Source organism: Egretta garzetta, unplaced genomic scaffold, assembly GCF_000687185.1.
Source record: "Egretta garzetta isolate BGI_Z169 unplaced genomic scaffold, ASM68718v1 scaffold230, whole genome shotgun sequence".
In the NCBI taxonomy this organism is placed as follows: Eukaryota; Metazoa; Chordata; class Aves; order Pelecaniformes; family Ardeidae; genus Egretta; species Egretta garzetta.
In genome coordinates, this window is record NW_009258281.1 from 3,294,208 (window position 1) to 3,309,546 (window position 15,339).

Genomic DNA, 15,339 nt, shown 5'->3' on the forward strand with positions numbered 1-15,339 from the left:
GGCATTTGTCTGCTGTTTGTTTCTTCAAGGCAGCTGAAGCTCCTTTCAACTAAAAAGGGAAAACTTTTGGCTGGGCAGAGTTGTCTTAATGCTAAGAAAGAGTTGAATGATACAAGAATATGAAGCCTTTGAAAAAGAAAAAATCAGCACTTGTATGCAAGAAATCAGTTTCTTTTAACCAAATACCTCGAGCTCACCACTAATGCTGGCATTTCCTCAATATACATTTCTATCTAGCGTGTTGTGCCATTATTTCTCCCTTCCAATCTTTTTTCCTAGTTGTATTGGAGGATCCTTGAGCCTTAAGGTGATGCTTCTGTAACTGGTGAGCAGTTCACAACCTTATAGCAACTTCTTTGTGAAGACTAAATAAAGATCTTGGGATCTATAGTTATGTGGAAACCTAAAAGTGCACATTTATCAGAGACAGCACACGACATTTAGATGGCTTGGTTTTTAGTTTTGGTCGTTGCACTAATTTCTTTTGGACCTTACGCTTTTGCTGTTAACTTTGATTCCCACTGTAGTAGATTTGGTCTTGGCCAGCTCTCCGACTTGTTCCTCATCTCATGCAACCACGTTGTTATTTCTACTGGCATGGTGATGATGGAGCCGAACTCTGCTAAACCAGATATGTGAACTGATTCAGGTTTTAATTAAATGCGGTTTTTTTACCTTGAAGAAGTATTTTTAACCTAAATCAGCTTGCTGGTCTAAGTAAATGCATGCTCCTGCAGACAAGTGTGCTGGTACCAAGGAGGAGTAACTAGGAATAGAGAAGAAACCTTGCTGTTGAGGAGGAGGGAGTACCTATAAGGTATCACTTCAACTTCTGGGGACTCTAAAACTGTCTTTTGTATTCCATTCTGAGTCTCTACAACAATGGGGACCTATAGGCACTGCTCTAATAGAAATGGTCAGTAAGAAAGATATGTGGAACGCTTTTATGCTGGGCTTTCAAACTGGACCATTTTTATTTTATTTTAATTTTTTTTTTGTGCCACGTACCTGTTACTAAGGAATTAGAGACAAGTGTATTAGCACTGCTCACATTGGGCTTGTGGCTTAGCATCTCTCTGATGGTCTGAGCGCTGCAGTCTGACAGATTGGCAGAAAGAGTCCCTCGAACTTCAGTCAGATCTCGGTCTCTAGTCTCTCCCTAAGCTTTTGTGAGTCTGTATTGAAAACATATTTTAAACCCCATTTATTTACCAGACAGCATGCCACATGTCATTTTCTGTGTTTTTGCTCAACTTCAGGGATTTTTGACAATTTGCTATCCACAAAACAGCACAGAATATAGAGAAAAATGGAGAGCTGTGACTAAGGACCATTCTAAATGTATCATTTATGCTAATATGTGGGTTTAAGTATGATATTTTTGAGGAAGCTTTTACTATTTTGCAGATGTGGCTCATTTTCTCTGCATCTCTTTAAACAGTTAATGATCATGGGCAATGCCAGGTAAATGCTTCATCTTTGTGGGTTCATCTCACAGCGAAAGGTGCCGCTCGTACAGCACCACTGGCAGCAAAGCGGTACAGAGCAAGCCTACAGTCCTGATGCTCTTTTAAGAGTCTCCTTGGAACTGTCATTGGTGGTAATGGCCAGGCATTTTTAGGTATTTTCTATCAGCTCATGTAGAGATACTGGACGTAAGACACTTGAGTTTGGCTATCCTCACTGCAGGGCTGGCTGTTATTTAACACTTGCCTGGGTAGGTAGACAGTGAAGAGATCAATAAAAATGCTTTCTCCTGCCTTTTCTATGTCTGACACAGTCAACTTTAGAAGCATTTGCCCAACAGTACATCTTGACAGATGGCTGTACCACAGTCCTTAGTTTTCTTCCCATTTTCCAACACAAGAGTGAAAAGTATCAGATAACTGCAATTTTTCCTTCTCCCCTTTGGCCAGGAGGTGGAGTTAAAATCGGGCTTTTATGCACTTATGAGCCTTAAGTGGTGTTTTTATTAAGCTTCCGCTGCGTTTCCCTTTTATTGAAATTATTGAGTATCAACTATTCAGCTTTATGGCCTAAAGTCTTCAAAACTTAAGTATTATCATTCACATAAAGTAGCTATTCTCATGAGTTGCATCTATTCAAATAATTTTTTGTATATGTGAGGGTCATAGCAATGATAAATGCTCCATCTGCCATTCGTTTCTCACACAAATAAAAAGGTAAGAAAAACTCATTAAAAGTAATTGGAAAGTAATTGGAAAAAAGATATTTGCCATGTCAGTTACTGTATTCAGTATATAGACTGCTGTGTCGGCAGCAGCTTCACTTACTCCAATCTCCTTTCTTTCATTTTTTTTTTTAAACACAGGGTCATACAGAAGTTTGCAACCTTTATTATCTTTTCAGTGAGAACAAAAACCAGATCCGTCTCATCTCAAAGATGCTGTATCTCGGTTTAAGACTGCAATAAGGTCACTCATAATTTAGCTAGCATAGATCCGCCAAGGTAAATCAGGGCTCCTGCAGGGCTCTTCTCATACTTTGGCAGCTTACAAAACGATCTCAGAAATGAAAGAACAAGATTCTTCAACACCAGTTTGTGCGTTCACAAAACACTGTTCTTACAGCCTCATTTCTCTTTGTCTAGGCCGTGTTACTGTCTTTTCAGTTAGACTGAGCATCTTCATCAAGCTTGATTACTGCTTGTGAAGAGTATTTTGAATCAACCCAAAATTGGTAGGAATTTTTAGAAAGATTTTTTCAAGAAGTTTTCTCGATGGCAAATTTAAACTTAATTCCATTTCCCACGAGGACAAACTTTTTCTGTGGGCTTGTGAGTAGACAGATTTATTTGCATTATTTAAAGATGCTAAAAGAAATGATACATTTTTTTTTTCACTTTTTTTTTTGTGTTCAGATGAAGTCTTTTTCTGATTACAGAACACTGAGGATTAATTTTAGGAAAATAAATATTTACTGCATCATCTTGCATCACAATGCAAATCTTAAGCTTGTACATAGTCATAATTAGACAACTGAAGGAGCTCAGGGGAGTAATTCTGAGGGGTTTGGGGGCGTTGTTTTGGTGGTGGTGGTAGTTTTTTTAATTAAAATTAAAGTACATTGATCCAGCCCTACAGGATGTATTCCATTTAATAACCAAGCATCTGTGCAAGACATACTTCTTTCCAGTGGGATAAGCTGAAACAGACCATCAGCTATATATCAGAACAGACCGTCCTTCTGGTTTGCAGCTGAAAATGTTTCCTATCTGCATCCAGGACTTGTTGGGCAGGCACACAAACCTGCCAAGGAGTATTTCAGTCCTGGCCCAGTATTTTTTTTAATGGCTGGGTATTTAAGTGCTTGTGGCACATAGCTTCAAAGTACGTAATGTAAGGCTAGTCATGATGGGTTCCTGAAGCTATAAAAAGATAGTAAATTTGCATGAAAAGGTTTAATGGTCTGCAAAGCCATACTAAAATGGAATCAGTTAAAAAGGTCTGTAAAGAAAAAAGTCACTGAGCCTGCTGGGGGGATTTCCAGGAGCACTTACTTCCAGTAGGCACCATGCACAGTTGAGCAGCACTGCTCCTAACAAACACATTGGCTGTGAAAACGCAGTGGACCTACTGAATTTAAAATGCAGTTTGAAACTTCCTCAGTAGGGCAAATATAGTGCTCACATTTTTGAGACATTGATTTATATTTAAATAACAAAATTTCAGATTTGTTTGAAAGTAGAACAGATTGGAATTTTAACCAATCATGGAGAAGTTGTGTTCCTCAAGGAACAAAATGGGACAGAAACATCTTTAATTCAATTCAAAGATTACTATATTCCCTTTTGCTTTTCTTAAAAAAAAATTAAAAAAAATATAAGCAGAAGGAGAAAAGGGAAAATACAGGAAAAAAAGTGTGTTGAAAGCTTAGCAAAAAAAAAAAATTGCCATAGAGGATCATGATAAAAATATTGCTGTAAAAAACTTTACTACAGTCAAGCACAGCGGCCAAAGCTAGGAGAACTGAACTCTGTGATCACCAAGAACCTGTATGCTGAAAATACAGGTATGCAGGTTTTCACGTGTAAGTTGTCCCATAGATCAATCACGTGCTCAAAATTAAATATATTTCATAAGATGGAGTCCAGTTTTCTGTTTCCTCAATGCTCCAGCCAACTTCACTGGCAAGTTTTACAAGACCAAAAACTAACTTCTCAACAAATTAAAGCTTGAAGAGCTCTAGAGCTCTAAAATATGAATTAGTAGCAGCCGGTCAATTGGCAGCCAGTAAAATTGAGGTGAAATAAATAAATGACTGCCCTTGCCCTGTCTTTTGCCCTTCCTTGGGTCCTGAAACACCTTACGCAAGATGTGCTCATAGCCCCTTTGGATTGAGGGCTGCCAGGAGTGAACACTGACAATTTGTCCAGTGCTCGGTTTTGGTGCTTAAGAAGGATTTTTCAGTCCATCCCCAGGGCTGCAAGTTCTGCAGGGTTAAAAGGCACTTCATTCAGATTAGTGTGTCGCTGGAAGGATCAAATAGAAAGACTTGATTTTCCCTAAGAGTCTAATTACATTAGACACTTATCTGTCAATGAAATTACATTAAGTAGCTATGAAAATCTTTAGATGTCTACATGCCTGCTATAAGGAAATTAAATGCCAAAAATCAACCCCAGGATCTTTTTAAATCAAAATTCTGCTCTAATTAAAGTGTGTGACTGGACTATTTAACGTAGAGGAGTAAGGAAGATTAGTACCAGGCTCCTTCTTCCCTTGCTTATCACTAAACAGTGGTGAACATTCAGTGAAGAAGCTGAATCTGGAGTTCAACCTCCTTTCTTTTCTACAGCAAAGCCTTCTTCAGTTCCACCTCATTTAGTGATAGTGATGGGGTAGAAAAATTTTTCTCCGTTGTAACTAGACCCGTGCTTTCTCATAAGCACTGATGAGGAGTTCCTTCTTGCAAGTATCGAAGCAAAGATTTGTGGCCAGCACTCTCACCTCGTACGTGCATGCTCTGCCTGGAAGTAGGTTTTAGAGCACTAGAGTAAATAAATAATTCTACAGCTGTATGCACAACAGTTAGTTTTAATGGCCAAAAAACCCAATCAAGTGATTTTTATGAGTCCCAGTTAAAAATAATTATATGGTGTAAGTGCTGTAAGTAAGTTAATGAGACAGACAAATCTGATAACGAATTGCTGTCTTACCATAAGGTTCCTTTCAAGTTAATTCAATCTTAACATTGCAGGACACTGTTCCGCATTCCTTTGCTGTCTGCTGAGTCCAGCTCTGTCCCTGTTCACATTCACCTCTCTTGAGCGCAGGGGGTGCAGAATCCAGCTGCTTGCATTAGTGGGTATATGGTTAACAAATCTGGTGGTTGAAAAAAATGAGGCTGGCATTAGGAAGGAAACCACTAATTGGAATAAACTTTGCTATTTCCTTCTAATTTCACTGTATTATTTATCTTAATGCTAGGGTGTTTATCTAAATGTGAAATACTGTCTGTGTGTGTATTAGGAAGCTGAGAAACCAATTTTATAATTATTTGCATGTCTTCAATAGCATTTTCAAGTACACTCATAGCAGAATGCTGATTAGCTCTCTTGTACGTAGTAAGTGTTTTGGTTGGAATTGGTTGCCTGCAGGTAATCTGGAAGAGAAAATAGAAGTAGCGTGGGTTTTTTTTCAGCTCCAGATGTTCCATTAACATAGGGGTCTTCAGGATGTCACTTCTTTCTTGGGCCCGTCCCCATCCAGTGCAGTGAAACAGTGGGGTCATTGCTGGTGGAAACTCCTTTGCCTGAAAGGAGAATGTCAGAAGGGAGCAAGAAATCAAGGAGATAGCATCCAATGTTCATAGCCTTGTGCGTTTTAGGTCACTATCACATCTCACAGCTAATGGGAAACTTTCAGGTAAGGTAATCAAAAAGATCTGACAATATTCTTGGTATTTATTTTCCCAGCTAGTCTCCCTGTAAACTTGGTATGAAACTGAAACTTACTCTACACTGCTTGGAAATTAATTTCTTAAGATCAATGAGTAATTTGATCAATGCATCTGATTGCTTTTTGCTTTGGTCTCACTGCCTTGATAAGGACAAGAACCTCATAAATAATTAGATTTGGTACTGGACCGCACTAATATTATTAATGTATTCTATTTTTCATTTATTCCATCAAGTGCATCAGTGAATGATGTACAGACTTCTTACATGAGAAAAAAGTTACATGCGAAAATATTTAAAAAAATATAAGTACCAAGTAATACCAAGACTGATAGCAGAGATGTTAGAAAATTGTACATTTTATTCAGCAAAATCTGCTTATTCTTACTGTCTTTATAATACCTTGTAAATATACCAGAAATTAAGCAATCTGTTGTTAATTCTGTCTACAGGTATCACAGTTAATTGGTTCTCTTAAGCTATGGCTGATTTTTCCCTCTATTTATTTTTGGGGTTTTTTTTTCTATTTTTTTTGGTAAAAGCATATTTTTAGGCAGATTCTTTTGTATAAATAGAGCTAATACAGAGAGTAGTTTTGCCAAATCAAGAGTGTTGATTTGTAGTTCAAGTACCTCAAGTTTTTTTGGCAATGTTCAAAATACAATTTTGGGCTTTTTTGTTATTGGGACAGGAAAAAATGCTTTAAATATTTTCTGTGAAATAAGGTTACACTGGAACGTCTGTTAGGTCTAATGTGGTCTAATCCAGAGGATCAGACCGGAGCAGTCTAATCCTCTCTGGGATGACTATACCAGTAAATTATCCTGAAGAAGGGGTTTATTTCTGTAATACATTTTACTTTGCAGTGACTGCAGGCCTGACCCTTTTAAGTCTACAGTAAATGCAGAATAGCTTACTGCAATAAAGGGAGCTCACATTTATTGTAAAGTAAGAATATTCACACTGGCAATCACAATGGAGTAGATGATGTATTGTAATTTCTCATTCTTACTTTTTTTTCTACCTGACCTTTCTGGAGACAGTAGAGGTGCCTGAAGTGCACTCCATGAAAATATCCACTAGATTGAGGCACCTGTTCAACTCTGCAAAGTTATCTATGTAAAGTGTGTAGTGTTTCTGTAGCTTTCCTTCTTTTTCTCTTGTATAATGGGAGCAGAACGTCCAGTCTAGGTAGTTACAGGTAGCCCCTCTGTGGATGAAGCCCACTCTTAATCCAGTTTATCAGACGTTTGCAGTAGCATTTGCCCAGGCTTAAGGCTTTGGAGGATGGAGAAGATGGATTTAGAGAAATAAAGCCAGCTGATAGATGTGATCACTTATTAGAAATCTTTCATATAAATTATGAAAAATAGCTACAGTGAATTATAGCTGTAGGCTTTCCAGATAATAAGCCTTTCAGGAAAAAAATAATGAAACTAAGTGACGCTCAGTTCTGAGTTTCATTACCAAGCTGAATCATAATTCAAAGTTCTTTTAAAACTTCCAGGATGGTTTGCAAATCTTAATGAAATTAAGACTTAGCTTGATCATATTTAATCATTTTAAGTGAGGTTTTTGGCTGCTACTTTGCTCCAGGAATATTCTTCTCCAATAAGTTTCCAGGTCATTTCTGTCTGCCATCCATTGCCCACTACTATCTAATTACTAATTACAGGGACTGTAATTTTTTACTGTCACTTTTTGGGCAGTTATCCCTCATCAAAATCGATAGAGCTAGCAAAAGCCTCCTTTTCCAAGGTAGTACTCCTTGCAAAATCAATAGAAATAGCCCAGCAGGCAGAAAACCCAGCTGCATTTATTCTCCTGTTTCCATTCCCCATTCATCCTTGAAATCCAACTTTCCTCTGCTCCCGATGCCAACCAGCAACAGAAACTTACCCTCAATCCTGAGATAGCCTGGGGGATTCCACGGCCACAGGGAATCTCCTGAACACTCTCCATTAAGGGTTGTACTAAGGGATTTTTTATGTGTACATGTGCAATACAATAAGATGAAGTCTTATCATGCTACTGTGTCTTCTTTTGGAGGCTGTAAAAAGAACAAGCAAAGGTGATGAGTGGCCTTGATATAAGGAATGCCTGAATAAACTAGAACTGTCTCACTCAGAGAGCGATATGTGAGAGGCAGTGTGGTAGGGGGTGTTCCTATGAACGACCCACTCAAAGGAAATAAAAAATGGGTGTTTATGACCTTTTCCAACATGCAACAACTGAAACTAGCACCACGCAGCTGCAAAGCAAAGCAAAGGGAACGGTCCTTAGTTAAGAGTCCCTTTCCTTAGTTGTACAGAATAAAATCTTACACAGGTTCAAAAGGTTGACCTGATCGAATACAGCCATTCAGATGTTCCGGAGGTCAAATACTTTTGGTTCTTGTCATTTAAAGGTCCTGGTTTTCCCCTCCCCCATGCATGATTGATCTCCTTTATTATATTCCATCTACTTATTTGCGTCTAATTTAGGTGATGTGATCACATTCTTTACTTGCCTCTGAATCTGTGATGTAATATTGTAATGTAAAATTAACCCTACCCCCAAAAGAACCCTAGCTGAAGGAATTTAGTAGTAGAAGCCCCAAGATCATGATGAAATTTTATTACTTCGCAGTTCATGGGTTTCAAGTGTTTCTGCTCCACTAGGATGCATTGACATGTCAAATATAATTGCATTCAGGGTAGATTTTGCTATGTAATAAGTTTACTGTTTCAAAAATGGCGCTTTATGTCAAGAGGAACACCAATGAAGTTATGTAACTTTATTCAAGATTGTTGTGGTTTAACCAAGAACACCACAGAGCTGCTCATTTGCTCCCCCCACTCAAGTGGGATGGGGGAGAGAATTGGAAAAAAGTAAAACCCGTGCATTGAGATAAAGACAGGTTAGTAAAACAGCAGAGGAAAATAATAATGATAATAATAAGAGAATATACAGAATACCCAAAACAAGTGATGCATTATGCAGTTACTCACCACCCGCTGACTGATGCCCAGCCCGTCCCAAGCAGCAATCGCTCTCCCCCAGCCGACTCACCCCGAGCACGACATCATACAGTGTGGAACAGCCCTTTGGCCAGTTGGGGTCAGCTGTCCTGGCTGTGCCCCCTCCCAGCTTCTTGTGCACTTGGCGGAGCAGGGGAAGCTGAAAAAGTCCTTGACTGTGTGTAATCACTGCTTAGCAACAACTAAACCATCAGTGTGTTATCAACATTCTTCTCATACTAAATCCAAAGCACAGCACTATGCCAGCTACTAGGAAGAAAATTATCTCTATTCCAGCTGAAACCGGGATAGTATCCACCCCTTATTCTATACCATCTATGTCATGCCTAGGTCCTACCCTTTCCAATACATTCCAGTTAATCACCACCACTTTCCATGTCTTTTGATATATACCCACAGATGTCATTCCCTTAGTCTATGATCCATCCCTCTAAAATGTCCACTGTGTTCATTTAGTCCATGACTTCGGGCTTCATCTGTCGTAACAGTCTTTGAGGGCCGGAGGGATGGTGTGTGGTGTCAGGTTGTTGCATGCTGAAGCCAGTTCTGCTTCCATCACCGCTGCACTTGCTCAGTTTTGTCAAACTTCGTTCTTGGTTAATCTGGGTGATTCTTACTGAAAACCAGGACAAAGATATTATGCTACATTAGTAAGTCTTGCAAAATTTTGCTTGAGGGTTAATCATCAACAACATGGTGTGAGATCATTGTATAAAGAAAAATTATTCAATTCACTGTTCTTGTCTTTGAATCCATCACATTTGCTCTCATCCTTCACAGCTGTCATACATACTTCAGAGTTCTGTAATGCTCCCCAAATCCAGAATTTTCTTTTTCGTGGTTTTGAAAAAAGCAAAATTAGTGGCATCCCTTTGTAGACCATGAGAATTACTTTTAAAGTGTTTCAAGGGAGTATAACTCCTTAGGGTCTCCATATGCTGTCTCCACTGCTTCCTAAACATAGGCATCTTGGTAATAATTGAAGTGGTTCAAAACCCATTGTTTCTTGCTAGTTGATACCAAGAACTAAGTGCACAGTTTCCAGGCTAGGTTTCCGTACAGCATTAATGTATTTCAAAGTGTAAAATATTGCTGTTTCTTGAAATAAGTGTCCGAAATGTGTGAATTCCTCACGAGTCAGCCAGTGTTCAAAACACCCCTCTAAGGTGACTTTTGTAATTCTTTTAATGGACAAAATTTTGATGAGGGAGTACCTCAGTTTGGGTATGAATCAACAGCATTTGCTAGCAGTCTAATCATGTTGAATTATATTTAAAGTGCTATTTTAAGTAAGTACTTTGTGGATATAATTCTCATTATATTACTATTATTCCTCTCTCTTTTTAATAAACATCATTGTTATGAAAATATTCTAATCTGACAAACATAAATGTTTCCATTTTAAACTCCCAAACATATATTGGAATTATAAAAGTCCTAAGCCGTGAAAACTAGGGACCTTTTTTCCCCAAATTTTAGGTGTTCTGATTACAAGGTCATCTTTTATCTTAATCTAACCCAAATGAGGAGGAAGATGGAAACAAGGGGGTTTAGGGTCAGTTCCAAGGAGCTCGCAGTGATGAAATTTTGTGGAACAAATCAAAGGGCTGTGTTTTCTTAAAGAATATTTGCCGCATGTGGGATTTCAGGGCGTGATTCTATACCAGACGGATGTGTCAAAAGCAGGAGTCATTGCACTGAAGTTACACATGGTCAACGTTTAACGGTTATTAAACTAATTTGTGATGACAGACCATTTCCATGCTCTTTCAGAACAGGCCATGTTATCATCAATGTTTTTAGGAAATAAATAAATATTACTTGTATATAATTTGCTCATAAACGATAAGCAAGGTTATTTGTAATGCTTTTGCTAATGTATGGTAAATGGGGATGTGTGCCTGTCCTTCTAATATTGGTTGACAAACAACCAAGCCATGGAAGATACTCATTGCTTCTCAGCTATGAAAGTGTTCCTCATGTTTTCGTGTGTACATGTGTTCAAGAAGGACCCAGTAGGGTTTCTTTAATTTTGTTTTCTTATTAGTAAGCTTACTTTCTTGTAAAAGCCTGGTAACTAAATTACTGTGGTTTGTATCTCCATGCTTATTCTGCTTGGGTATATTACCTAGGAGAACTTTGGAGTCTTGGATTGAAATTAACTCGAAAATAGCCTTCAGCATGATGAATATTTGTATTTAGACAGAACCTGGGGAAATCCTTCTAGCCTCTGACAGAGCCCCTAAGGGGAGCTGGCGACTGTATAGCAAATTGAAGTGTGCAAATCTTCAACCTCGCAACAGATACAGTAAATATGTGCAGTGTAACACAGCAAATATGTGAAGGCTTTTAGTTACGGAGGTGTGTAAATGTTTACAAATATGATTAACTGCAGCGCACAAAATCCATTCGCAGCATCAAAGGCAAAACTAAAATTACTTTTTCCCACCCCCCTCCAGGATTATGCTGAAAAGAAAAACACGATAGCAAAAGCTCTGGAAGATCTTAAAGCCAACTTCTACTGTGAACTCTGTGACAAGCAGTACTATAAGCACCAGGAGTTTGACAATCACATTAACTCTTATGATCATGCTCACAAACAGGTAAGACGAATCTGCTCACTACTTCAACTGAGTATTCAGGTAGAATAATGAAATAAAATGTCCTGTGGGCGGGCTTGGAAATCACAATTGAGTTGTGCCCAAATTTCAGGTTTTGGGAAGTAAAATACGCTGTTTTCTTAGAAACAAATCTTAACATGAAGATTTTACAGTCAAAAATTCTGAGATGGAAAGAAAGGGAAATGTGAACGGTTAAGTTGTGCAGAGGAACAGGGAATGAAGAAAAATAGGATTAAAAGTGTAAATGTACAATTTCCTTACTGTGTGTTTAATTTTTCACATAAGTAAATACTGTGGCATACCTAGGAGATGACTTACTGGGAAGCATTTGTTGCTAACAGATGTGGATAGGAAACTTGACCTACTCTTTGGTAAACTTTCTTTTAGTGCAGATGCAGTTCTGAAATGGGCTATGATTTTATTTAAATGCATAAAATAAAAAAAAAACCACCTGTGGTAAAGAAAAGTTTCTGGCTCAGCTCACAATAAAATTTTATTAGCTTTAAAACATTGGTATTTACATTTTTACCACCACATTTTATCACTGCACCACCAAGTTGTGTGTCCTGCTTTGGTAACATAAAAGCAGTGCTTCCACATAACCAGGGAGACAGTGCATCCTAGTGCAATGTCCTGGTCCTTAGAGGGGTCAGGACTACATAATTTAGCAGGAAATACAATGCATCTTGATTCCACCAAAGAAATAATGTAAAGATATGTAATAACTGTCCAGGAAATTTCTACTTAGTCCACTTAGCTGGTAATTATTCTGGCTTGTTTTTGTTTTTTTTTTTTTTCCCCATCTGGTGAAATCATATGGTTGTGGATCTGGATTGATTGCTTTTCATTCTAATTGAATCTCCCCTTGTCCTGTAATTCTGCTCAGGGTGAACATAGATGAGTTGCTACATGTGTTGTATTATGTAAGTCAATGATTTGCTTTTCTTTCCTTCAGCACTTCTCCCTGAAACACTTCCCTCTCTCTCTGACCGGTATTTTTTTTAGCCCATAATTTACACTGTCAGCGTGAGTGTTAGATCTAGTTTTGAGAACTACAGAGATGTGGACCTCAGTGGAAATAGCAATCTAATCTATGAGAAGCTGGAGGGAAAGATACATTAGATAAGAAATTAGTAGGTAGCTTCATTGCATCCTACAAATGTTTGTTATGAGTTGCAAATATTTTTAGTTAAAACACAGCTGGAACTGATCCGTCAGGTGTTATGTTTACACAGCAGCACCTCATCGATGGAAGGCAGGAAAAAAGAAGTGATGGGCAGAGTTTTCCCCACTTGAACTCTCTTAGTATATTTATTTATTAATTTTTAAATGCTCTGAAGCACTTTTAAATAATGAGAACCTGAAGGCTGTAGTGTTTGTTCCTCTGTTCAGTATTGATGCAAAATTGAGGTGTTGAAACTGAGGTCAGGTGTGAGACTGAACAGAGACTTGTTTACCGTGGTTCACATAGCTATTCTTGTTTTCTGATGGCTTTAGACAGGAGATGGTGGGGGCTGCACCAGCATCTGACGGAGCACGGCAGATCCTACCTCTCCATCTTTTGTGTAGGGGGCCTGTGTGTCTGTGTTTGCAGGTGGCCTTGTGGATGCGTTTGGTGGAACACAGGAAGCCATCCTCTTCCTCTGTAAAACCTCCACTAGTTTACTCTCCCTGGTAGGAAATAAGACAGAATTGTCTAGTTTTCCAGTAGAAAAAATTGTATGGATCCTTGTTTGGGCAAAATAATAATTTTCTGTAATATTACTTGCAAATAAGAGTATTGATTCCTGAGATTAAAATGTTAAGTCAAGTTTGACTTTCCTGGAGTGTTTTTTGTAGTAGTTTCTACTGGTGTTACAAAGAAAAAACATTCCTCTTCCCGTATTTCGGGTGAAAAAGGGGGCAGGCAGCATATACTGCAGTGCAGGCTCACTCAGATTTGCTGAATTTTCAAGGAACTTCATACCACATGGGGTTTTTTTGAGTAACCTCATTTTACTAAGTGTGCTAGAGCTTTTTGCAGATGCTACTGTTGAATGTTCTGATTTTGTCTTGAAACTTCCTACCTCAATGGCAGAAGTTTTCCAGTAGTTCAATAGGGGTGAGAGGAACAGACAATCTGTCTTTAGACTTTGCTTTGTATTTTTCTCTAATTTTCTCCCTTTGATTGCACCTTTCTATTTGTAATGGAGAGGTCAGGGGAAGCACTTACTAGAAAAAGTTTCCTGTGATCCAAGAATAGTTGTAAGCATATACGGCCAGATCAGATACAGTCATCCCAGCACCTGATGGTGGTTTCTATATGATCAAATGGATGAAAGCTCTCCCTAAACCCAAGTTCATCCCAGCTGTCTGAAAAGCCATATTTAATCCTAATTTATCACTCAGTTATCACATAATCTAAGCCATGGGATGGCTTGGTTTGTCGGAGAAAATGTTCATAACAGCTCTTATACTTCAATTTTATTGTATAAGATTTTCTTTTTCTTTCCATTGATTCCAAGTTTGCTAGCACAGAAAATGTACAGGATTTAAAATAGAAGAATTTATAATTATGTGGGTTTCCTCCTTTGGATGGGGGGCCCCCTACTGTCAGGGGTTGGTTGTGTTTTGATTTATTGTCTTACAGCTTCTGGACAGCCGCTTTGAGATAGTACGAGGTCCTTCTGACCAGTCCAGAAAGAAAGGATAGGAATAGGGCAAAAATAGTTTTATTTTCTAGGATCTGAAGGAGTTCAAATCAGTGTCTCAAGATCTGCACTGCCTCTGTTAGTGTTTTCTTGTTCTTAGCTTTTACAATATGGTTTGGAGAGCAATATCTGTAGCCTTGAAGAAATACTCCTGGCAAAGCAACTTGCAAGCAGTCAGCAGTAATGGAGAAAAAGGAACTCTCTTGTTTGCTTTGAAAGCCAAGACAACAAAAAAGAAGAAAACCCCAAAATATAATGCAGGTACATTTAAAAACAAAGATGTTCTGGGCTCAATACAGAGAGAAATGTAACTAAGGCAGAACTGTTCTTATTTAATATAGTAATGCGAGAATTGCTATTTGATGATGATGGTCTAAAATCACGGAATGCAGCTTTTGAGACCCATGCCAGGATTTCAAAAACATCTGTATGATTTTGTGCAGCATTTCTTAAGTACTTGGAAGCGCATCAGGAGCCCTCTGAAGTGCTGTATTCGTGCAGGGTGAAAAAAATCCTGCCTCAAAATGCTGTGGTTTTGATAAATGTGGCTGAGCATTAAGTCTAAGGCTCTGAATGACCTTCATCTCGTAGCCGTTCAGAGTGGGTGAGTTGTTTTGTCTTGTCAGTGAAGAAGCCTGGATCACACAGCTAGGTCCCCTACATCAGTCATGCCTCAAGAGACTTTTGTCACTACAAGAATAAAGTGGTTTTATTCCTGTATTTGAAAGTCTTCCTTTCCATTCCAGAACTTCTGATTAATCACCTAAATATCATGGCAGCGCACCTGAGCCTGGTGCTGCTTCCTCTCCCGGGAGTGCTCTTCCAACTATCAAACAACAACAACAAAAAAGCTGTGATGAAAAATAAAATTAATAGCCCTAATGTATTTGCATCCAGATTTGCAAATACAATTAGTTAAGTAAATTATAAGTAGGAGTTTTTCCCCACAGAATCAGAGGTGATTTCTCAAACTCTGTCTACCTGGATGAAAATGATCTCCCTGCTCTAAAAATGTATTTAAAATTGTATAGAAGTACTAAAACACAAATTATGAAAGAAAACTAAATTAGAAGGTGTCTTCTTTCCCT

General features: G+C 38.3%; 1 protein-coding gene across 1 annotated transcript in view; it reads left to right on the forward strand.

The window, feature by feature from the left end:
• The window catches only part of ZNF804A (zinc finger protein 804A), a 147,356-nt gene that overhangs the window by 98,208 nt on the left and 33,809 nt on the right, over positions 1-15,339 (forward strand). Inside the window, exon 2 of the mRNA XM_009636564.1 lies at positions 11,400-11,543. Within this exon, the coding sequence (XP_009634859.1) occupies positions 11,400-11,543 (144 nt within the window). The remainder of the gene's footprint in view (positions 1-11,399; positions 11,544-15,339) is intronic.